This window comes from Pempheris klunzingeri, chromosome 5, assembly GCF_042242105.1.
Source record: "Pempheris klunzingeri isolate RE-2024b chromosome 5, fPemKlu1.hap1, whole genome shotgun sequence".
Taxonomy (NCBI): domain Eukaryota; kingdom Metazoa; phylum Chordata; class Actinopteri; order Acropomatiformes; family Pempheridae; genus Pempheris; species Pempheris klunzingeri.
The window spans coordinates 23,023,707-23,046,735 of record NC_092016.1 but is presented as its reverse complement, the minus strand read 5'-3'; the positions used below and the strand labels follow the sequence as shown (position 1 = coordinate 23,046,735).

General features: G+C 41.3%; 1 protein-coding gene across 1 annotated transcript; it reads left to right on the top strand.

The window, feature by feature from the left end:
* The first annotated feature begins 1,028 nt into the window (after positions 1-1,028).
* On the top strand, positions 1,029-19,153 carry hsf4 (heat shock transcription factor 4). Its single transcript, XM_070831391.1, has 12 exons — positions 1,029-1,154; positions 4,326-4,434; positions 4,589-4,716; positions 6,646-6,770; positions 10,467-10,542; positions 11,806-11,873; positions 12,946-13,045; positions 14,525-14,643; positions 14,942-15,172; positions 15,346-15,463; positions 15,682-15,747; positions 19,094-19,153. The coding sequence occupies exons 1-12, from the start codon at positions 1,029-1,031 to the stop codon at positions 19,151-19,153; spliced, it is 1,326 nt and encodes a 441-aa protein (XP_070687492.1).
* The last annotated feature ends 3,876 nt before the right edge of the window (positions 19,154-23,029 follow it).

Genomic DNA, 23,029 nt, shown 5'->3' with positions numbered 1-23,029 from the left:
TATCATCTAGGTGAAAATAATTAGTATAATAACATCCAATGTGAATCTACCCCTTAGATTTTGATATAACTTGTGTACAAGTGGAAATTCTGACCTGTTGGTGGCACTAAAGGAAAGGTCATGGAGGGAAACACTGTTCATCGTACTCCACTACATTAATCTGACAGCTGTTTGTACAGATTTTACATAGAAAATCCAGTTTTCCTGTTATATGTGATACTGTAACTTACAATGTCATATACGTACACTGTGAGACACTAATACCGTCTCTGTTATTGGGAATGAATCAGTTGAAAAGTAAAGTATATAAGGGCAGTATCATTCTGGTGGTGTTAGTGCACAGACAGTGCACTGTGTCCACTTGATAACGACACAAGACATTTATGACCATTGTCTTTTCTACCTGGCATACAGGTACACTGAACCCTGCACTATTCAGTTATCCAGGAGCCCTTTGATGGTTGGACAGCGGCGTATTATTGAAGCTTTTGTGTTGATGCTGTATTGTTTTACTGGGCGGTCTCTTGATTGTTAGCTGGAGGCCTGCTGGAGGGGTGGGGGGGGGGGCTTGAATGTGTGTGTTTGTGTGTGTGTGTGTGTGTGCTGACATGGACCTTCTGTGATGACATTCAGTTGGATGACTGGTGTGGCAGGGAGGACAGAGAGAGAGGAGGGCAATAGAGAAAAATAAACTGAGAGAGCCACACAGATAGATTAAAGGAGTGTGGACAAGTCAAGAAAAGAAGAAAGCTAGAGAGATAGGGGGGGAAAAGTGAAATTCAGAGACAAGGTGAGATCGTGTCGACGAGGACGTACAGAGTGGCCGACTGAAATGGAATCAAGGAGACTGAGACAAACTTGGGATTATCAGTAACGGACCATCAGAAGTGGAGTTTCTCAGACATGGACTAGTCTGGGACATACATACATACACCTTCTACTCACACACACACACACACACACACACACGCACACACACACATTTGGTTTCCTGTTGTGAGCCGTCTTGGCAGTGGACAGGTGTCAGTATGCAGGAGTCTCCAGGTGCCATGGGTGTAGATGGCAGCTACGCCAGCAATGTTCCAGCTTTTCTCACCAAGCTGTGGACCCTGGTGGAGGATCCAGATACCAACCACCTCATCTGCTGGAGCGCTGTGAGTCAGTCCTCAGAACATCCTGTACATGATGCTGTAGTAAGAGGTCTAATAGGATCTAATTACAGTTTACAAAGCAAACAAACCTCGAGGTAACTTCATGACTTGATAGCTATGTCTTCTTAGCCATCATCAGTAAACACTGGTGCAAGTGTTCGTCATCTACCTGCTGTTCTCTGGTTAGGAGCAGCAAATCTTCACAAAACGATCTTACAACATGAGAATCTTTTTTTTTTTCTTCTTAAATTGCAAATTCAATTCAGAAAGCACATAAGTTGTAGAAATGGCAAACTTTAGGAGGAAAATAAAGTGAGGAACTAAGGTGAATGCATATTAAACCAACAGTTTTACTGTAAGTGAGTTAACTCCCTTCCCAACAGGTCACTCTCAAGACCTGTTCCCGCTTATTTAGCTGCCTAGCTAATGATTCTAATTTAACTGGTGTGATTTGTCTTTTATAATATGAACATAATAATATACAGGCTACAATATAACATAAATCAAAAGCACAAAAGTCAATAAAGCTGAGTTAAGGAATGCGGTGGCCTGTGCTGTTAGGGCAGGTTGTTTCACAGTCTCACTGTCCTGATAGGAAACTCCAGGTAGGTGCAGAGGGAGAGCCCAGGACAACAAGGGGGGGGGGGGCTCAGATCCTTTCTTAAGTAAAAGTACCAATACCACAATGTAGACCTACTCCTTTACAAATAAAAGAAAAAGTTTTATCAGCTAAATGTACTGAGTATCAAAAGTACTCATTCTGCCGCTGTGACTGATGCATTTATGTGTACTGAGTAATTACAGTGAGGTAGTTTAGTCAAATGGTTCCCAACAATAACAACAATAACAAGATCAACTACACAAATCTGTATTCATTCTTTTAAACTGTTCTCATTTGTTTTTGTAAAATATTGGATAGATTTACTTCTTCAGGCCTTCAACAATGATTTGAATGAAACCTTTTGAGAAGTTTACAGGAGAAGAATCAGTCACCCAATTAGACACTGATATTTTTGTAAGCAGTCCTAGAATAATTGGAGTTATGTAAAATCCTCTATTTTTTTTCTTGAATCCATCTTTTAGAGTGGTCATTTGGGCTGAAACACCTCTGTCAAGTGTACGTGATGCATTCTGTGTAAAGTGAACCTAACACAGAACCACTTTACTACAAGGTGTGTTTAAGAGTAAGAGTTCACGGGTTGTATTAATGGTTGTTTTATAGCTTGATGAAGCATTTATTAGTGACATTTTACAGTATTTTACGGTGATGAACCATCACAGTGCGCATTTAAAACTCACTCTCTGTTTGTCAGGTTGCGAGCCTGCATTTTAGCGAGGAAGTGAGTTTTGATAGCATCATCTAGACGATAGAAAACAGAGACCATATGTGGCTTTTGGTGTGTTGGTCCCAGGGAATGAGCTGTGCAGGACTGATGTGTGGCACAAAGATGAGGCTTCAGAGGTAAACAGGAAGAGGACAGCTTCTCTGTTCCTCTTCATAGGGAGACAAACACACACACACACACACACACACACACACAGATGCTGTCCAGTCCCATGACATCTATAGTTGGAGTGTGCAGCATCAGCTGTTGCATTGTCAGACTATTAGTAGGCAAATGAGCATCACAATAAACAAGGTGACAGAAATGCCTTATTAGAATGGTCTCAGCTTTGTAAAGGGGTTTAGGTAACTCCTGATTTACAGCATTTGCAATACTTAACACAATACTTCTTTTCAGGGTAAAACAGAGCTGAAGTTGCCAAGTAAGACTGTAATGTTGGGATGGGGGAGCATGACTCATCACTCAGAGAGAGAGAGAGTCTGTTTGATTGGCTGACTGGACTGAATTTGGCTGCTGATGAATAGATCCTGCTCACTGGGGAAAACCTCCTTACAAAACTCCTTTCATCATTTAAGCAACATTATTTCACATACAGGAATCAGCTAGTAACAGGCGGTGAGTCAGGTTTGTGAAGGTACACATGACTGGCAGCAGTTTTGAAGAGGTAAAGATAAAAATGTGTATCAACATACACATAGTGCTGATTCACAAAAAATGGCAACAAAAGTGCAAAACTGACCTCCAAATGACTTCAAACAACTCGTGCAGAATAATCTCTAATCAGCAAAAAAAAAAGTCTTCCACAGCCAAACCTGTCTGCTTTGGGTTCAAAAGTTGAACATTGCCTTTTAGATTTACATGCACATTACCACCCAAGTAATGATTCATTTGTCGTTCTGTGTTTGGAGTTATATGATATCACAGTTTGTTCAGATCATTTCTGCAAGTTCTGTGATCAGAGGCAGAACTGTAGTCAAGCACAGTGGGGCACAGACTGGAGGACAGGCTGGACACGTTACGATCAAATTATTCTCCGTTTTAACACACAGACTTTCAATTCCACTGTCACCGTAATCAGTCCGAGTTGAATTGTCTGTCGTATTTGGTTTGTTTATTTAAGTCAAGAACACACCTGGGTACACAGATTAAAAGTGACTATAAAGCTGCTGTAACCCTGCCAGAAGAATACAAGCTGATGTGGTGTGCATGTCAAACTGTCCCCACCGTCACCAACAACAGCCTTCAAATACTGTCACAAATATTGTAATTGCAGGCTGAGCATGCTCGAATAACCAAGTTCAACACTTGCCAGACTTCACAGCATGAGATTCTTAGTTCGGACTAATTTCATAGTCTCCTTTATAGCTTTTATTTTAAATCTGATTTGATAGCTGTAGTTTTGTTTTCCCTATCACTGCAAAGGTCTTGGAGTTCTGTATGCACTGCAGGGCATAATGTCTTACCTAAACACAATCCCACGCATTGTAAGATGGCACTTCTTTATGTTTTTCAAAAGCAGATTCAAATAAGCAGCAGGTTTCTACACTGTTTTTTTTTTTCTTTTTGCAACAACTCTTCCATCTTTGAAGCTGTTGAAAGCTTCTTCTGAGTTTGGCATCTGAAAGTCTGTGTTTTCAGTCACGCAGCAACGAGAAAGAAATAATGAGCAAGCAGACAAGCTGTTAAGGATTGGCTGACTAGAAAAAGACTTAGATGGCAGCCATCTTTTACAGGCGACAGTGATCCGTCCTCCCTCTTTCTGCGCTGTATGAGATGTGACCAGAGATGCTGTAACTAACTCTACACTCCTGACTGTTGTCTGTTTCAGACTGGGACTAGTTTCCATGTGTTTGACCAGGGACGCTTTGCCAAGGAAGTCCTGCCAAAGTACTTTAAACACAATAATATGGCGAGCTTCGTTCGACAGCTCAACATGTGTGAGTACACTCTTCTCTTCTCTTCTCTTCTCTTCTCTTCTCTTCTCTTCTCTTCTCTTCTCTTCTCTTCTCTTCTCTTCTCTTCTCTTCTCTTAATTACAGTGTGTGTTCATACTTTGCGTGTGTGTGTGCTCTTATGTGTGTGTGTGTCTAGACGGTTTCCGTAAGGTGGTGAACATCGAGCAGAGCGGTCTGGTGAAGCCAGAGAGAGACGATACAGAGTTCCAACACCTGTATTTCCTCCAGGGACACGAACACATGCTGGAACACATCAAGAGGAAGGTAGGGACACACACACACACACACACACACACACACACAGGCACCCATACACAATGTCTAAATGACAAACTGATCAGAAAGTGTCTTAAAACAGTGCAGACAGGCTTTACCTTTGTAGCATTGGAGAAGTATTTCATTAAGTCATGTAAATGAAGCATGTAAAGCAGTGGTTCTCAAGCTGGGGTCCAGGGACCCCCCGGGGATTCTCAATTGGGGCTCCAGTGACCAGAAAAATGAGTAATAATTAATTTCTGTTCATAGGTTTCACACTCTTCACTGTTAATCTGCCAGTCTACAGTATAGACCCTTATGGAATAACTAAATCTTATCAAACTAGGACTCCTGAAGCTGCATCCTATCAAATACGTGTCTGTGGCCTGATGTGTACTAATTTGTGGGTCCTTGACACCAAAAAGGTTGAGAAATACTGATGTATAGGATGCTTTCACCACATCTGCACTACACTAGATTTATTTTGAGCATGTTTTTACCCATTAAAGTCATCTGCCCTCCTAGAATGAAGAGGCCTTTAACCAAAGTCATGAATGGATAAAAATGCTGCAGTATGCGGAGAGATGAGAAAGAGCTGTGTGGAGTATTTTATCAAACCCAGCAGGAATTACCTGATGGATTATAATCTAGATCTTCAACCTCAGTTATTTGTTATAATTTAATGCTTTGTAGATACATCACATAAAATATTAGAAACAAAAATGGAATACCGGGCAGGACAACACATTAGAGAGTAACAAGTTAGCGAAAGATATGAACTATAGCGTCTCACAATGGACCTGGTGTGGGCCGAATGCTCAGTCTTAACAGTATGGCAAGGTGTTTTAACATTTAATCCCTATCTGTAATTACATTTTAGATATCCATAATAGCATTTCTCCCAGTCAAACCTGTATTCTCGCCAGTCAGAATGGTAATTAACAATATCCACAAAAACAATGCTACTGGTAGAAAATATATTTCTTTTTATTGAAGATATCTACAATCCAATTGTTGCAAGTCATAAGTGAAGTGAGCCTTTTTGGCATTCATTATTAGCATTTTGGGCCTTCATAAACACATTCTGACTAGTAAAAATATATTTGTGGACATCTCCAGTAGTATTGTCTCTAGTCATATTTATAATTATAGATATCTGAAAATGCATTTTCACTGGTCACAATGTATTTCTGGACAGTCAAAGTTACACTATGGATATCTGGAATAGTTTTCCAATTTGGATATCTGAAATTAAAGTTATTACTTGTAGGACTGCAGATATCTGAAATGGAAGTTTTTATTAGTATGAATATCCAGAATGTTCATTATAGATGTCAAAATGACACTGAAATTCAAAGCCCAAAACACATGAATGCCAAAAGTGACCTCATTTGACCAAGACATGACATGTGGATATCTGAAATGTTCTTTTTGACTAGTTAGAATTGAACAATGGATATCTGCAGTTTATATCCAGTCTAGCTAATAAAGGTTATTGAATATATCCGGTCTTGCCATATAGTGCTACAGTATCTACCTGGTCATTCCCTTGTTGGCAAGCTGCACCGTATGTGATCCAAACACGAAGATTTAATGATACTCTATGAAAGTAAAATTGATTTCATGGATCAGAGGCTTGTGGATTTTACACCCTGAGAGGGACATGAACGCACAGACATTTCACTCAAAAACCCCAAAATCAGGGGATTGTCGAAGTCAGTAGGATTCATCTCCTGGAGACCATGAAAATCTGAGCAAAATTTTGGCAATTCTTAGTTGAAAGACCAAAGAAGGACAAAGTGACACTGATGTCCCCAGATCCACGCTGCTGACATGGCTAAAGGTTCCACTTAGGTCTCTGCTCACAAACATAGCTGTGTGGTCACATAATGGACATCTCAGTAAGTTACCTAATTAGACTGTGCTTGGTGTGTTCAGGTATCCATAGTGAAGAGTGAGGAGACCAAAGTTCGTCAGGAGGACCTCAGTAAACTGCTGTATGAAGTTCAGCTTCTCAGAACACAACAGGACAACATGGAGTGTCAGATGCAGGACATGAAACAGTGAGTAGAGATTCACAGGCCCTTAGTCCACCCCCTTTACCTGCTGTTGGTGTGTGACTGACACCAGCAGGGATGTGGTTTAATGCACGTCTGAACATCAGTAACATGTTTTCTTTTCATATTATAAAGAACATCTCCCATATAAATCAGGGTGAAATACTGTTTTGTTGGAGTGAAGCTTTCTCCGGTTGGGATTCTTCGCTTAAACGGGGAAACAGTTATCATCAAAATACCTCCGAGCAAGGTACTCAAACCACAACTGTTCCCGTGAAGCTAGTTGTTGGTGGTCTCCAGGTGTGAAACAAAACTGGGTTAGCAGCAGGCAGCTATCCTGGGGCCCCAGATCCCCAAGGGGCCGCATGTTCAACTGGTGTCAATTGGTTGTTTGGGAAATTTGCGTAGCAATCTGCAAAACTAGTATACAAAGTGTGCTAACATGTTGTGTTATCCTCTGGCCCTGCCTTATAGAGGTGCCTTAAATTCAGATTTAACACCTGGATTATTTTTGCTAATATTATGCTTCTGTTCAATGAAATTCTTCCCAATTAAATGACAGACAGGAAATCTGCTGCCAGGTAGTATTCAGGATTCTGCCTCAGCGAATAACTAACATAACAAAAGATAAAATGATTACTATCCTTCCAGAGTTGTTAAATCTTGTCTTATAGTCTTATAAACTGTGTGTGTGTGTGTGTGTTTCCAATTGATAAAAGCCTATTACAAAGACTGGCATTCCTGGATCTTATGTCTTTATCTCACCAGCACCTGAAACAACTGGCCCTCAACAACACAGTCCTTTGTGCTGTTGTGCTCAGTGGGAACTTGAAAGTGGCAGAGCCCTTGGGCCCCTTTACAGTTTATGGTGTGAAAGTTATGTAAATGAAAATAAAAATTGTCATGTCAGGTCAATTTGGCATTTGACGACGATAATTAGTACAGCATAGTCAGCAACAACATCTTCTACAAAGAAAGAAGGACAGTTAAACCGGGTGCTGACTTTGTAGCCCGACTAAGAATATAATCATATCAATGAAAATACAAAATGTTGCTCTAGCTTCACACATCAACATACAGTTTAAATGCATTTTAGGGGGAAAATGTGAGAAGAGCAGTTGACCTGTCTGTTATTCCTCTTACTAAGTTGGAACAAATCACTCAGTGATCTAGAGGCTATTGTTGCTGAAAATAGCTGCTGTGTGTTTATTGTGTGGTGGAGCAGCTTTGTGCTCAGTATTGTTTGCTAATGACAGGAGAGAATGTTCACCTGCTCACCTGACTAACACACACACACACACACACACACACACATACACACCAATAATGACATTCTTAGAAAGGATGACCAGGTGTGTGCACGTGCACATGTACAATGCTCTATGAAAATATTCCACCACAGACTTTTGTCTTTTGTATTTTGTGATGTTAACTACATAGAGCATGAAAATCGAAAGTGTTTAAGTCCTTTAAGTACGATGTGTCTGGGCAGACAAAATGTACAAAATGTTTTTAAATTGTTCCGGTAGATAACCTCGGCCAGCAGCCACAAACGGGCTGTAAATGAGCTACAACAGCTGTAATATAGCCCTTAAGGGCAGACAAAGTACGTCCGCTAAAAGTGTTTGTCTTTGGTTCAAATGATTACTTACTACTGTTTGGCAATATTACTGAAAGGATCCCTACAGAAATAGACCTGTAAGATCCTTTTTGCTTAAACTGGAACAGACGTTGTATCACTAGGTTCAAAGCCGCCAGGCGAAATGAACAGAAACAGTATTTTTACCTCGTGGAAAACAGGAGTTGCTATTCTAGTTGCTGTGACTTTGGTGTTTTAACATGTTAGTTCAGATCCAAACTAACTCTTCAAAACACAAAAGTGACACAATAATACAAACATATTAGACAATTGAGGCAGCAGTAGACCTTCAACGACCATTTTCTATGACATAAAATTACTATTTTTGTGTGTGGTGATGTAATGGCTGTTTCTGGTTAAACAAAGGGTATCTTACAAGTTTCTTTCTGTAGGGATCTTTTCCATAATGTTGTCAGACACAATCGGAGCCTGTCAGCGGCAAAAGCAAGCACTTCTAGTGGACATGCTTTGATTGGAGCAGTTAGCCTGTAGGATTACATTACAGCCACTGTAGCTCATTTACAGCCCATTTGCGGCTGCTGGTTGAAGCAATCTACTTTACAGCTTTTTGTGTTTACCAGTCAGTACGAACCCAACATATGTGAAAATACCGAGGTTTAAAAATACAGTAGATTTTTTAAATATATATACATATATATTTATATGTAATATAAAAGAGTTATCCTGCTTCACCTCATGTTTCTAATGAAACTGAGCTTTATGGGTAACTGCACCCTCAAATCACATTAATTCACCTCTTTGTAATCAGCAGAAATGGTGGACAGGTCAAGCCATCGCTGAACAATGCAAGATGATATCAGCATAACTATAAAGCAAATGCCTTTAGTCTGACGTGAAAGAGAAACAGATGAGCCTGGACTGAGCTGCTTGTCCTCACCAGTCTCTGTGCTCTGCAGAAGGACAGGAGTAACCGTGGGGATCTCACGCACAAGTTGAGCCACTTTGCATTACACTGAGACAGTTGGACTACATGTGTCCCAAAAACAATGTTTGTCCCAACATCCCTGCCTGGGACTGATCTCTTGAGTAGCCTGCGGTGGAATTAGCCAAGTGGTGCAATTAGCAGCAGAGTCATTTGCACCTACCATGATGCATCACGCTGGAAAAACTGTTGTAAAGTTCTTTACATTTCTCAACAAAAAGATCACAGGTACACTGCCTCAGGTTCAGCCGTCATGAGGTAGCAAGAGGACTAAAACAGGGGCAGTACATAAACACACTGTTCTGTCCTCTGTACAGTGGTGACACATTCAATAAGCTCTGACTGTAACGATCAAGCCTGGGCAGGAAGAGCAATATCACACACACACACTTGTGATGTACAAATCTGTAGTGAGACTGTCGTCTTGTGTCACAGAGGACAAGTGGACGAGGTTTATATATCAATGAGCAGCGGGGGGGGGGCTCATTGGGCTGAATGGGCACACTCTTCAGTGAAAGGTTAGAGGAAGATACCTGCATTGGGCGGCTGTGGCTCAGTGGTAGAGTGGGTCGTCCCTCAATCAGAAGGTCGGGGGTTCGATCCCCAGCTCCTATGGGTCAACATGTCGAAGTGTCCTTGAGCAAGACACTGAACCCCAACTTGCTCCTGAAGCATGGCTTCAGAGTGTGAATGAGTATGAAAGAATAGTCTCCTCCAAATTACATTTCTCCTGTATGAATGATGTGTGAATGGGTGAATGAGGATGTCATGTAAAGCGCTTTGAGTAGTTGAAATAACTAGAAAGGTGCTATACAAATACAGACCATTTACCATTTAAACACATCGCAGAAATGGGAATTTTAGGAGTTTGATTAAGAAGAAAATATTTGTTTTTCACAGTTTTTCAGTGTTTGTGTGCGGCAGGCTTTATCACTAGGGGTTTCTTTTAAATTGGACCTGCCAAGACTCTTGTTGTGATTCTAGATTTGGGTTAAAGGGGTCTAGATTTCTAACCAGGTGAAAATAAAACCAACTTTTATAATAACTCAAAAGTACTACTTTTTGTTTCCTTTTCGCTCCTCACCACCTTCCCCTGTCATCTTCCTCGTCCTGTTTGCAGACAGAATGAGGTGCTGTGGAGAGAGGTGGTCTCACTGAGGCAGAACCACACACAGCAGCAGAAAGTCATGAACAAGGTCAGTCTGTGTGCGTGTGTGTGTGTGTGCGTGTGTGTGTGAGACAATAATCTGTATGCATATTGCTAGTTATGTTACCACTTCCTGTTATCTCTGAACTACCTCCACTACTGCATCCATTAGTGCTACTACTATTACTACTACTGTAACTGATGCAACAGCCAGAGATCTGCATTTGTGTGAAATGAGTATATAATTTCACTCTCAGTTGTCATTCGTGGGAGTTGCCTGCTGAGATCTGGGTTGCTAATTAGGCTCAATGTGATCACACACAAATATTTTCTTGTGTGATAAGTTATTCAACTTTGTTTAGTGGTGTGACCGAATGTTCTTGATGAAAGCATTTCCTTTAGTATTAAAATACCCACACAGGTCTTTTGAGTTATGTGGCTGATTGGACCGGCTCAGGTTGGAGCTTATCATATGTATCATAAATGATAAAGTATCAATATATCAATAATGTAACTTGTCCTGCAGCAAAACAACGACCGGGTCCTTGAAGAAAAAAGAATATTATTATATATTATTATTTTGCAGAAGATAAAAAATATCAACTTTCAGGACCTTTGGGGCTCCATAAAGTAATACTGTGGAGGGGCCATTTTCTTTATGGCTACTTTTGTTACTTTTAATACATTTCAGTGGTAATACTTAGACACTCTAGTAGAATGAGTTTTACTTGCATGATGTGAATACTACCACAGTATAGCAGACTTTTTCTTTGTGGCTTCTTCCAGCAGTCATGATTTTTTTCATTACTATTATAGCCCACTCTTTTACCAATGTCCAGTATTTGACAGGAATTGGTCCATGCCTTAGAGTGTTCAGATTGTAGTCTGGATACTCTCACAGCATATTTCATCAAAATGATGAATGAGTTTATTCATAAAACCAAAAAATGTATTTCATTTTTGGCTCAAAACTGTGAACTGTAGAAGTTTCTACCCTCATAAATACTGCTCCGATTCCTCATACTGTACAAACTCCATGTTTGAAATGCTCCAAATCAAAGCCATTTCTATTTCTACCTCATTGTTCCACACAACACATTACAACTACAGTGTATGATAGAATCACGGTCCAATGTGCGTCAGGCTCTTGCTTCCTATCACAAGAGTGGTGGCTAATGGGTCATGCAACTTATTTTCCATTTCCAGCTTTTATGTCTCAAGACAGAAATAATGGGTCTGTGTGTGTGTGTGTGTGTGTGTGTGTGAGAGAGGAGGATGCTGATTCATGCTGTGCTTTTTCTCTCTTTGCCAGCTGATTCAGTTTCTGTTCAGCCAGATGCAGTCCAACACACCCAGCACTGTGGGCCTAAAGAGAAAGCTGTGAGTCCATGCACACACACACGCACGCACTGATGCACGCACACACACACACACACACCACACACACACATGCACAGATGCACGCACACACACACACACACACACACACACACACACACAGGCACACAGCGGAGCAATCAACAAAAGTGAGACAAACAGGGCCACAGTGGGGCAGAGGGAAGGGCTGGCTCAGCTGACAAACTGAACAATCTAACTCAACAAGCGCTGTGAATGGCGACAAGTGCTGAATCAGTCAGTCAGACACACACACACACAAACACACGCACATTCACACACAGTGAAGGCTGAGCAGAGTGCATGACCCTGCTACAGCCTGTGTGTGTAAAATGCTGGTTCAGCTTTGCTGCTGAGTGTGAACAAGGCCGACATGAGAAAGGAAAGGCACGCTGCAACACAAAAGTGCTATAGAAACGTGTGTTTCAGGGCCAGTGTGCTACCTGGCAAAGGTGCAATTTTGCCCCATATTTTATTGATAGTCATGTATGGCCTTTCATTCTCTCTCTGAATCAGTGTTTACCATCCACCCACTCTCATGACTCACTCGTCCCTTCACTCTCCCACCTCATTTCCTGCCACATCATCTGAATCTGAAAAAGGCAAAAAGTGCTCCAGAAAACACAAAGACTAAGAGTCTATAGTCACACTCGCTGCTCTCTGAGGCTCTACGCGTGCTTTGAGCTAAATGCTAACATCAGCAGCAAATGCTAATGTGTTCACAGTGGTAATGTGAACATGCTGATGTTTAGCAGGTACAATGTGTTTGCCATGTTCACCATCGTAGTTTTTCTGTGTTAGTGTTCTAACATTTGCTGAATAGCAGCAGAGTCCATGTAGAGTAAAAATCAGAATCCAACATTTGTACCATTCAGCACTTTCAAAAACAGAGGAACTGCTCAAAGAGAAGTGAACAGATGTCATACCCACTAAATCTTCCATCTGAAACAGTTTCAACTCATTAATACTCTGATGACGATGCCTGCTGTCATAGACTGTGTGTAGTTACCGTGCGACTCCAGATGTGCTACTGATTGAAAACTAATGTTGCATCCAGGCCCCTGATGTTGGACGACGGCTCTCCCAGCCCTCCTGCCTCCAAGTTCAGCCATAGTCACCCAATGGAGCCCATGCATGAGCCTTTCTACATCCAGTCGGTGAGCAAATATGAAAGCTACACACCTAATGTGTTTTGTGACTGTGCTTTATAACCCAGTGACTGTGTATGAAGTCAGTGGAATTATCATAGTTTTGGTAAAAAAAAATGATCTGAGTCTCCTGTAGAATTATTAGTGCTCATTTTTTTGTGCTCTGCAGCATTTCTCAATGGCACATTTTGCTGGGAACTATAATAAGTAAAGCCCTGTGCTGCTGACCTTCCACATTCAGCACAAATGGTGCTGGCAGCCACATGCAGTAAACATCAACTTTGAAGTTTCTGGCTGGCTTTTCTACTGTAAGAAAAGCCCTGATGGGATTTTAGATTCATCTTTGAAGCCAGTTGATTTAGCACACACCGTTCCTAATACAGAGGAAATCTTCAGCAGTTCAACACGTTTATTTGAATCTAAATTTATAGAGTACATGAATAATGGCATGTCCACTACATCATAGTGAATATATTATCAGGACATTAATCTCCTTTAACCTGCTGCCATCAGTCCAGCTGTTATGTCATATTGCCACTAGAGGGAAGCAGTGCGCAGTGGTTTGGAGGGTTAAATGTGTGTTGTGGTGTGGCAGGCGGCATCAACTAACGCCTTGAATTGACCTGAAATAGCAATTAGGTTTATCTCTGTGTTTTGCCATGTATTGGCCTACTATTCACTATGTTAAATATTTGATTTAAAAGTAGTTTAATCATACAAAACTCCAGGAACTTCATTAAAACCTGATTTAGATTCTGTCTCATTTACTCATTTAGTATTGGATACCAACACGATGGTTGTTCATCAGAATTGATATGTTCAATTTTCAATTTAGCTTCAGCTAAGCCTAACTTGTTGCTATCTTGTTTGCTTTGGCTGTGTGGTTGTCTGTTTCTCTGTGAGAGTGCAGTAAGTGCAACACTGGGTTTTATAGCCCAGATATAAAAAAGCCACAGTGTAGTTATTAGTGCCTACACACCCACGGTGCAGTTATTAGTGCCTACACACCCACGGTGCAGTTATCGGTGCCTACACACCCACGGTGCAGTTATCGGTGCCTACACACCCACGGTGCAGTTATCGGTGCCTACACACCCACAGTGCAGTTATTAGTGCCTACACACCCACGGTGCAGTTATTGGTGCCTACACACCCACGGTGCAGTTATTGGTGCCTACACACCCACGGTGCAGTTATTAGTGCCTACACACCCACGGTGCAGTTATTAGTGCCTACACACCCACGGTGCAGTTATTGCGATTTGACTTGGTTTTAAGCTCCATTTTGTAGGTAATGTAAATTTTTATGCTGTTGTCAACGAAATACATTCCTGTAACATTTTATTTTTGATATGGGGATTCTGGTCTTTACTCTGACCAAATTACGAATTTACCTTATTTTGTAGGGCAGTACAATCTGCAATGTTACATCACTAACAATTAACAATAAGAGCAAACATCACATCAGTCCTCTCCTCTTCTTCCTCAGCCTTCCAGTGATACTGCCTCTTGCTCCACTAGTGGGCTGACAGGAGGACCAATCATATCAGACGTTACTGACATATCTCAGGCCAGCATGGCGCTCCAGATGCAGCCTGATGAGACCAGGTGAGTAATGCAATATGACATTACTATTTCCCACTATAAAAGCAGACCTCTGCTATCGGCATTACATCTACTACCCTATTTTTTTCAAACCACTCTGAAAGATATTGTGGATGTTGGATTTTAGAACGTTTATCGCAGGTAATGTGCACAATAGCAGTGTGTGATGTATCTTGAGAAAGTGTGTTCACAGTAGAGCAGGGCAGAACAAAGTGAACACAATGGATCCTGTTTTAATATTTTCTTGGCCCACCTTTAGCTATTGGTAGTTAGCACTCACAGAATCGGACTCCACCAACAGGGAGAAGTGCATGATGCTTATCAAAGAGGAGCCTGTGAGTCCAGGAGTGAGGGGAGCAGGGAAAGGAGGCGGTGTCGGGGGAGGAGAAGCTGCCACGCTCACGTCTTCCTGCGAGGTGTGCTCCTCAGAACCTCCTGTCCTCCCCGTCGCAATGGTCCAGTCTGTTCTGGAGGGGAGGGGCTCTGTGGCCTCTATGGTGGAGAGGAGGAGTAAGAGACCCGCCCTGGACAGGTGGGTGCTCACACCAATCAGTGGTGGACACACACACACAGAGAATGCAGACACAAAACTGCACACCGATGCAAAGTAGTGAGTAAGTGACCCTTTGTTCATGCATCACTTATTACTGTGTGTGTGTGTGTGTGTGTGTGTGTGTGTGTGTGTGTGTGTGTGTGTGTGGACAGAGTGGAGGTTTCAGATGCAGTGGAGAACGTGGATATGAGCCTGGAGGAGCTGCAGCAGCTGCTGCTCAGGAGCCATCAGCAGAGTACCGTGGAAGCTGGGAGCAGCGCTGTTATGGATGTCAGTAGATGTGTTACTGTACACACAAAAACACACTGACAGGCGACATGTTTAACTGCACATCCATTTAGATCGATGACATTTCAAACGGATAGTTGTAACTGTCGCTGCTAACACAGCACACAGTGATCAATATATTGAACTATTCCTTCATGCTGACTGCCATGAAGACATTTTTTCACTCCTGTCTCTCTCTCTTTCCCTGTGCCCCTGTGTAGCCCTTCAGTTTAAGCCTGCCTCTGACTGAGTGGAACTTCACAGAAATGGAGTCCAACCTCAAATCAGTAAGTCGTATAGTGTCACAACTGTACAATCTCAGTCTCAGGGTGGGGGAGTCTTAGGGTATTTTAATTTCTTTTGTCATTAAACCTCCGTTAGCTGTTCTTTTTGGCCACCTGAGGGCACTGCAACAAGCACAACACTGACCTCACCTTATAAAGTGGTGAACATGTGGTCTGTTTAGCTCTGTTTTGTTCTCCACCGACTCCTCTTTAGCTGCTAAATGTTCACCAGCTAGTTGCTAAGTTTGTCTCTCTGCTGGTTGGTGTTGAGTAGGTGTACAGTGGGTTTAACGTGGCATTTTCACTGAAAACAGATGCCTGCTCCGTCTGGAAATGCAGCTGATGAGAGCTGTGACAGTGAACCAAAATAGGATCAGTCAGGTGTTAATTCTCCGTGGATTTGTCCCCCAGAGCGACACCTTTCACATGAAACATAATTGTGTCATATTGATTATAACAGCTTTAACTGTCGACACCGCTCTTCTCCTTGCATAGACAACTGTGTATCACATGCTATCCCACAGTTCCTTAAGAAAGGCCCTTGATCACCAGTGCTGCCCCCCACCCGTCCTTACAGACAAACTATGGGATTAAAAACTCACTTTTCTTGTGACATCTTCAAAATGAAAGTTTTGGCTATTCTTTCAATTCCAGTAGGACTTTTGGGGCTCTGTTTTTGACATGAATGACTAACACCTTTAATTATGCAACAAGAAATGGAAAGTTAACACCAACTCCACACAGCAGCTCTGGCTTAGTGGCCCCCTGAGCACTTGGGTCTCTGGACCAGGGCCAGTAGACCTGTTTGTTTAATCACCCATGGTCCAGAGCAAAAACAGCACTCTTTTAAAAAATAACTCACAGGGCTGCGTTGGTGTGGATGTTTTGCTGCAGGTCCAAACTACAATAGTTACTCTACATGCAGCTTACAAAAGAGTCTGAAGATTTTCTTAACATATTTTATTCTTTGTTTCCTACCCACGGACTACAGGTGGAAATTAGCTCATAGCCAACACTGTCCCTAACACTGTGCACCGTCCCTGTCAAATAAACAAATGACATTAGATCAAATTGTTCAACGTGACTCTTAAATTCAGGATCTGGTTGTATTTAGGGCATTGCTAAAAACTGCCCCCTCCCGCCCTTCACAGTTTGTGCCTCCAATGCCAGTGAGCCTGCTGGCAAATTGATCAATAATGTCACTGAAGTCCATTTTCTGGCCACCTTTGGATCAGGATGGTGAGGCAGTTCAGTCTATAGCGACACGTTGCAGAGCTTACACAGTCTTTAAAGTGACTTACCTGTGAAAAGCTCTGTCACCACCAACAGCTCTCGCTGGGAGAGCACAAAGCAGCCCAACAGTTCACAGCAGCTCTCCAAAAATGCTTCTCATCTGCACTTTAAATACTGCTTTTCACAGCTGAAGTGGAGGGAAGTTAGGTGCCATGAAATGATGAATAAATGATTTATAATTTGAGTACTTGTGCAATGTGTCCCCATCGGTGACCCCGAACAGTTCCTTAAGTGATCGCTACTGTTTCGTAATGTCCTGATCAGTGATTATGCTGATTCAACATAAAACCGTGTGTTGCACCACTCTCTTGAACTTGTTTCGGCCGTCTCATCGTGTTTTCTTTTTCCTCTGACCACTTGTTCTGATTGGAGGACATTTCTCTCAGTGCACTGCAATATTTTTACGTCTAAGGAGGACTGCTGCATTCAGAGAGTCAGCAGTCTTCTCCTTCAGGAGAGTCTATCGCTTTGACTTAATTAATACTTCAAACTTACATATATGCCATATTGCCATCATTTGAGGTTTGACTGCTGCTCATTGTGCCCTCTTCCTCTTTAACGGTCCCAACTGTAGAATTAGTGCAACCAGCATCTAATATTCACATAACAGTAGTGGGTGTATTTATTTTATTATAATTTGCAAATATGGAGTTGGCTTGTTATTGTGACTTCCTGTGACCAGCAGAGACCGGCTACTGGTCGCCAAGAAATACTTCCAGCACAAAACCCCTCATTAAACCCCTTCTGGTCATTTTTACAGTGTACAGATCAAACATTATATATCATTCCCTTGCCTTCCGCACGGCCAAACTGTGGTCGTATAATATACAATTGATTTTTGCAATTATTTTGCTGGCTGCTTTTTCACAAAGCTCTTAAAATTCCCCAAACTGTTCACTGATATCTCATTTAGTCTTTCCTGCATCACAGGGCACATGTCTGAGCGCCATAACCTTTTTTTCTTCTGCATATGGGAGAATCTGATTTGATAGTCATCCTTTTTATGTCTCACTTTTTGCAAGTGCCTCTGTAAAAGAGTGGATTACAGCATGAGCAGCTCCTGCGTAGGAAATCTTCCCATCCTCCGTCATCCAGAGCTGTGGTTATGCTTCTCACAGGCAGATTTGTTGATGCTTCAAGTAATCTCTCATATGAAAGAGAGCTCATTCCTCCTCTGTCTCTGTTTGTGCAGCTGACAGTCAACACCACTCCCAGTAATCAGGGAGTGCTGCAGGTTTTCTAGTCCCAGTCTGTGTGCGCCTTGTTTTTACCCATGTTCTGCTAATTTCTGTTTTTTTTCTGTAAAGCATATTTAGAGAGCCTCTGCACTGCGTGAAGATCTTTTTTTCACTCATTAGGGACAAGAAGCAATACAATGCATTGGTGCTTTCACTGATTCTTGAGTATTACTCAAGAAATGACTTGCCCCCACAGAGCTCCGGCTTTGCTGTGTTAGGTCTGTCTCTCAAGTGCTTCATTCACAGGCAGTCATATGTCTGTTTATTCCCTTTAGCCACAGTCCTGGGTCAACAGACAAATCAAGATATTCCTCTTATCATTGCTCTCTCATCCATCCACTTCTTCCTCATGCTCCTTCTTTGTGCCCTCTTCCTCTTAGCCTCTTCATTACTGCTCCTTGTCTTCCTCTCTGTTGCCCAACTGGGCTAGACTTCCTCCAGAGGCACCGCAGAGCACTGAGAACTGTTGACTAGTTTATGTAGCTTAACAGAAGCACTTTAATGCAAGAGGATGTAGTGGTTAATAAGGAAGGAGACATTCAAATTTGCATTAATGTGCTTTTAGAAAACACCCATCCAGTTTTTGTGGGTTTGAATCATTCCTGGTCACTTAGCCAGATGACCACAACCAGGGCTCTCATATTAGCAACAAAGTGGAGCAACAAGGGCTGCAGCGGGTCAAGTGTTGAGTCTGATAGTCCCGGTGCAGGTTTTGGCAGCCCTAGTTGGATAATGACTAGATAGATACAAACATTTTATTATTTGTTATAAAATGAAAGGTATAAAGATGCTTAATATGTCTGTTTCTTCCTCCACAGTACATGTTTCAGAACCAGGAAGCGGAGGCCTTTCCAGCCACCGGCTGTGAGGAACAGTGATCGATCTGTGCTGTGGACTGTCCTTTTCAAAGTGGAAGGTAACTGTCGTGTGACTCAGTGTGAGTGTGATGTGGTCAGTACTTCAACAGGTGGATGACACAGTGATGTCACAGTACCAAGACATTAAAGGATAAGGCTGGTGATGCTGTATGTTTTTGGTGATTTCAACAAAATCCTAGAAAACATCAAAATGAAATACAGCCTGTCTGTGGCACTCAAGCCTGTTAGTTCCTACTAAACACGCACAACTTTGAAAAATGATAATAGGGGTAAATAGTGTCAGAAACATTTGGTGCACTGATGAGTATTTCCAGCAACAGGACAGTGTATTTGTGACTGACACACCACTGTGGCCCATTCAGGTGTTTATAATAGTTAGAGCACTGGATTTGTTGGCGATAAGAAAAATATAGACTACAGACTTATCCTTTAGAACGGGAACACCAGATATTTATGTGTCAAACAGCCTCCACCAGCCACCAGGACAGGACAACACTATGGCAGGTCTAGTGTTGTTATATTGTAGTAGTTAAAGAGGATTGGAGGGTTTTCAAGTCAGATTTTTTCAAGTCCATCTTATTACATTACTCATATTTTGTATCTATGATAAGAGAGTGGTTCTTTTTTTTTTTTTTTAAACTTGTGGGTAGCACATGGTACAGTATTTGGTAATTTTGTGCAAAACCCTACAGTCACATATATGGAGAACAGAGAACACCGTCCCTTCGATATCCTCTGTTGTTCCTGTGTGTCTCATTGAAGATGATGAAGATCAACTGAGAATCCTACCTGCACTGAGGGGGCTCTATCTGCAGGGGAAAACGACACAAAAATTAAATCTTAGGTTTGGCTGACGCTGCTATGAGGCTCCAGTCTGAGTTAGATACATCACATCAGTATCCTTCAGTCTTGTTAGTATAAAATTCCCTTTGTGTGTCTCTCAACAATGGCTTGATTCAGCTAACTCACACTCCTAACGCTACGAATTAGCTTTGATTGAACTTTGATTGAATGAATGAGAGTCTGAATGATTGTCTCATGCAGCTTCTTTGTGTTTCGTGCACTTCATTAAACCAGCACAGGAGCTAAACAGAAAAGTAAACTAACACAGACAAAAAGTGAACTCAAAATCTTCAAGTGTTCCTTCTTGCCAATTTGTGAGAACTGCGACTCAGCTCGATTGCTCCCCTGCAGCTTTATTTATTGCAAACAGTGTCCCATAGTGTATTTTCATCCAACAGTTACAGGTTATTCAGCTGTTTTTCTCAGCTCCTTTCCTCCATGTGTAAACAGACTGACTGTCATCTCTTCTTGTTTCTTTCCTCAGGCCACAGAGGCTGCTCTTCCTCTCATTACTCAACTCTGCAGGAGTTTGATCCCGCGGCCCTGCCAGGCTGTATCTTACACCTGCCTCTGTTTTCTTTCTTTACATTCTCGTACCTACAAAATGCAGCGCTGAAAAAGCGGGTACCTTTATATTTCCTGGTCAGCTGACTGCCAGTGGACCTATGAGCTACCTGCTCCGTGGGTACGACCGCTGCCTGCATGAGGAGAGCTGATCTAAGTTTTTCATAGTTACCCAAGCAAACAAACAGACAAACAGACAAGTGTGTTATGACATAATTATATCTAGACTCCAGTATTAAGCCAGCTGGATGCAGACAGTGCATTCTTGGCTCCAGCACTTTAGTCTTTGTGTGAGAGGGAGTTCCTGCTTGTGGAAGTGACTTTTTCTTCTTACTGTATGAAGAATCTATTACTGATGTACAAATGAATATTTTTATTATTTTATCCTTATTACAAAAATACTGTATATGTATCCAAGAGAGAACTTTGGCAAAAAAGTCACTGTGAAAAAACATCTTGGGGGGGGGGGGGCAATGTACCACGCTGTATATTACAAGTTTTGTGATTTTCTTTTTTTTTTTCAGTCTGTGTAAGAGTGTAGAAAACTTAAAAGCTCCTCATACACCTAATTCATTTCAAATAATGATAAATGTGATGACATAGATCAGAGGTGAGTTCGCCTTCCATGATATGAAAGGTTCTTCTGGCAAAAATATGGATTCAAGCCACTCATAAATCCATTAAGGAACCTTTAGTTTTTTGGAGCATATGATGATAGGAGGTTTTACACACTTAAGTACCCATCTAATGTAGCTTTGCACAGGCCTGACATGTAGCCAGAGACTTAGAGTTACTTCTCTTCTGTCCATTTAAATGTGAAGTTTAAAGGAAATATTGAAAGATAGACTTCTCATTTGACAAAACCATGAACACCACTGCATTTTTGCACAATCTGTATCATTACTTATATATAGTTTATGACAACAGGTCATTTATTTTCTGTTTGTAGATGACCAACACTTTGTTGCTCTACACATGCATGTCTAAAAGAGATACTGGCCTCAATAACGGGGTTTTCTGAAGCCCGTCACTGTTATTACTGTTTTCATTTGGAAACAAAGGCCACACGTTGATTGAAGACTTGAGTGTGCATAGAACGTAGAAACCCTGATAAACAGTCACGACAGTGGGATGCTGCTTTTCATACTTTGTAAAAAAAAAACAAAAGTAAAAAAAAAAAAAAACATATGATACTCAACTGTCCAGGAGCCAGACTTTATTATGGTTGACTGTGTTTCATTAAATGTATGGTGGGGTGGTTACTTGAGAATTTAATCGAACCATGAATACCTGCTTGAAAAAATGCATATTAATTCTCTGGATTACTAAAAATCAATAACAACAGATCATGCCATTTGATGTAAAATATTCCTCCTCAGCACTGGTTGCTGGCAACAGTTTAAAGGGTAACTTTGTGCTAAATATTCTCATGGGAAGCTTCCTGGAGATGAGTTGAATCGTGCAATACTGTACAAAACTGTGAGAACTGACAAAATTGCAATACATGGATGACCATAGGAATGTAGGAATGAGCAACTGTGAGTGGTGGACTGGAACACACTGTAGTAAGATGCCCTGCAGAAGGACAATGTTAGCCTGTGAGTCTAAAAGCCGGACAAAAGTATAAACTTGTAGTTACAGTTTTGGGAAGACGCACGCCAGCTACATCTTAGTTTACAGCAAAGCTATGGCGGCTTTACCCCCTAACAGAAAACTATAAATTCAGCTCTAGGAATTTGCATTTTTGCATGAAATAGCTGTACATTTTGTCCCCTGTCTGAATTTAAAAGCCCTTTTAGCTCTTTACACAGAGTCAGACCAAAAGGACTCCATGCTGCTGCTAGCAAGGCTGAAAATCAGGTCAGCGATTTGCATTACCTTTTTGAAAATGGCTTGGAAATTGATTTTCTCTATGATATGGTACTTGAATCTTTGTGTACTACTACCATTTATTATTACTTCAATTTCTATAACTTCATCATAATCATTATTATAACTTGATTCATAATATTATAACTTTGCATCTAGATTTGGTACAGTGTGGTTCTGCAAAATTTGGGAAATAAATTACTCGGGGAAAATGAACTGTTCATATTGTGTAGATTTATCTAAACATTATACTGAATTTGCCAAATTAAAAAGCTAATGCAAACTGCCCTTACAGGTTAACATTTCTATGACAGACCTTCCTTCTCAGTGCATACTTAGGGGAGAAAGGAGAAAAAGCAAACCGTGATGTATAACAAGTGAAATTGCACTAAAAATCACAGTTGTATGATATTTGAGAGTATACAGTACATTTTAGACATAGCATTTATTCTTGTTCTCCATGATAATATGAGTGTTAATGATTTCTTTTTCAAAGAGTGATGAATACATACATTCAGTTGCTGTTGTGTTCTTAATTTATTCTGTTTTCCATTTTAATCATTTGCACTGGAAATGAACGGATGTGTGTTCAGATGACAT

Coding starts and splice junctions, on each gene's coding strand:
- hsf4 (XM_070831391.1), top strand. CDS start 1,029: ATGCAGGAGTCTCCAGGTGCCATGGGTGTAGATGGCAGCTACGCCAGC. Junction 10,543..11,805: donor AGCAGAAAGTCATGAACAAG/GTCAGTCTGTGT, acceptor TCTCTTTGCCAG/CTGATTCAGTTTCTGTTCAG. Junction 15,748..19,093: donor TGGAGTCCAACCTCAAATCA/GTAAGTCGTATA, acceptor CTTCCTCCACAG/TACATGTTTCAGAACCAGGA.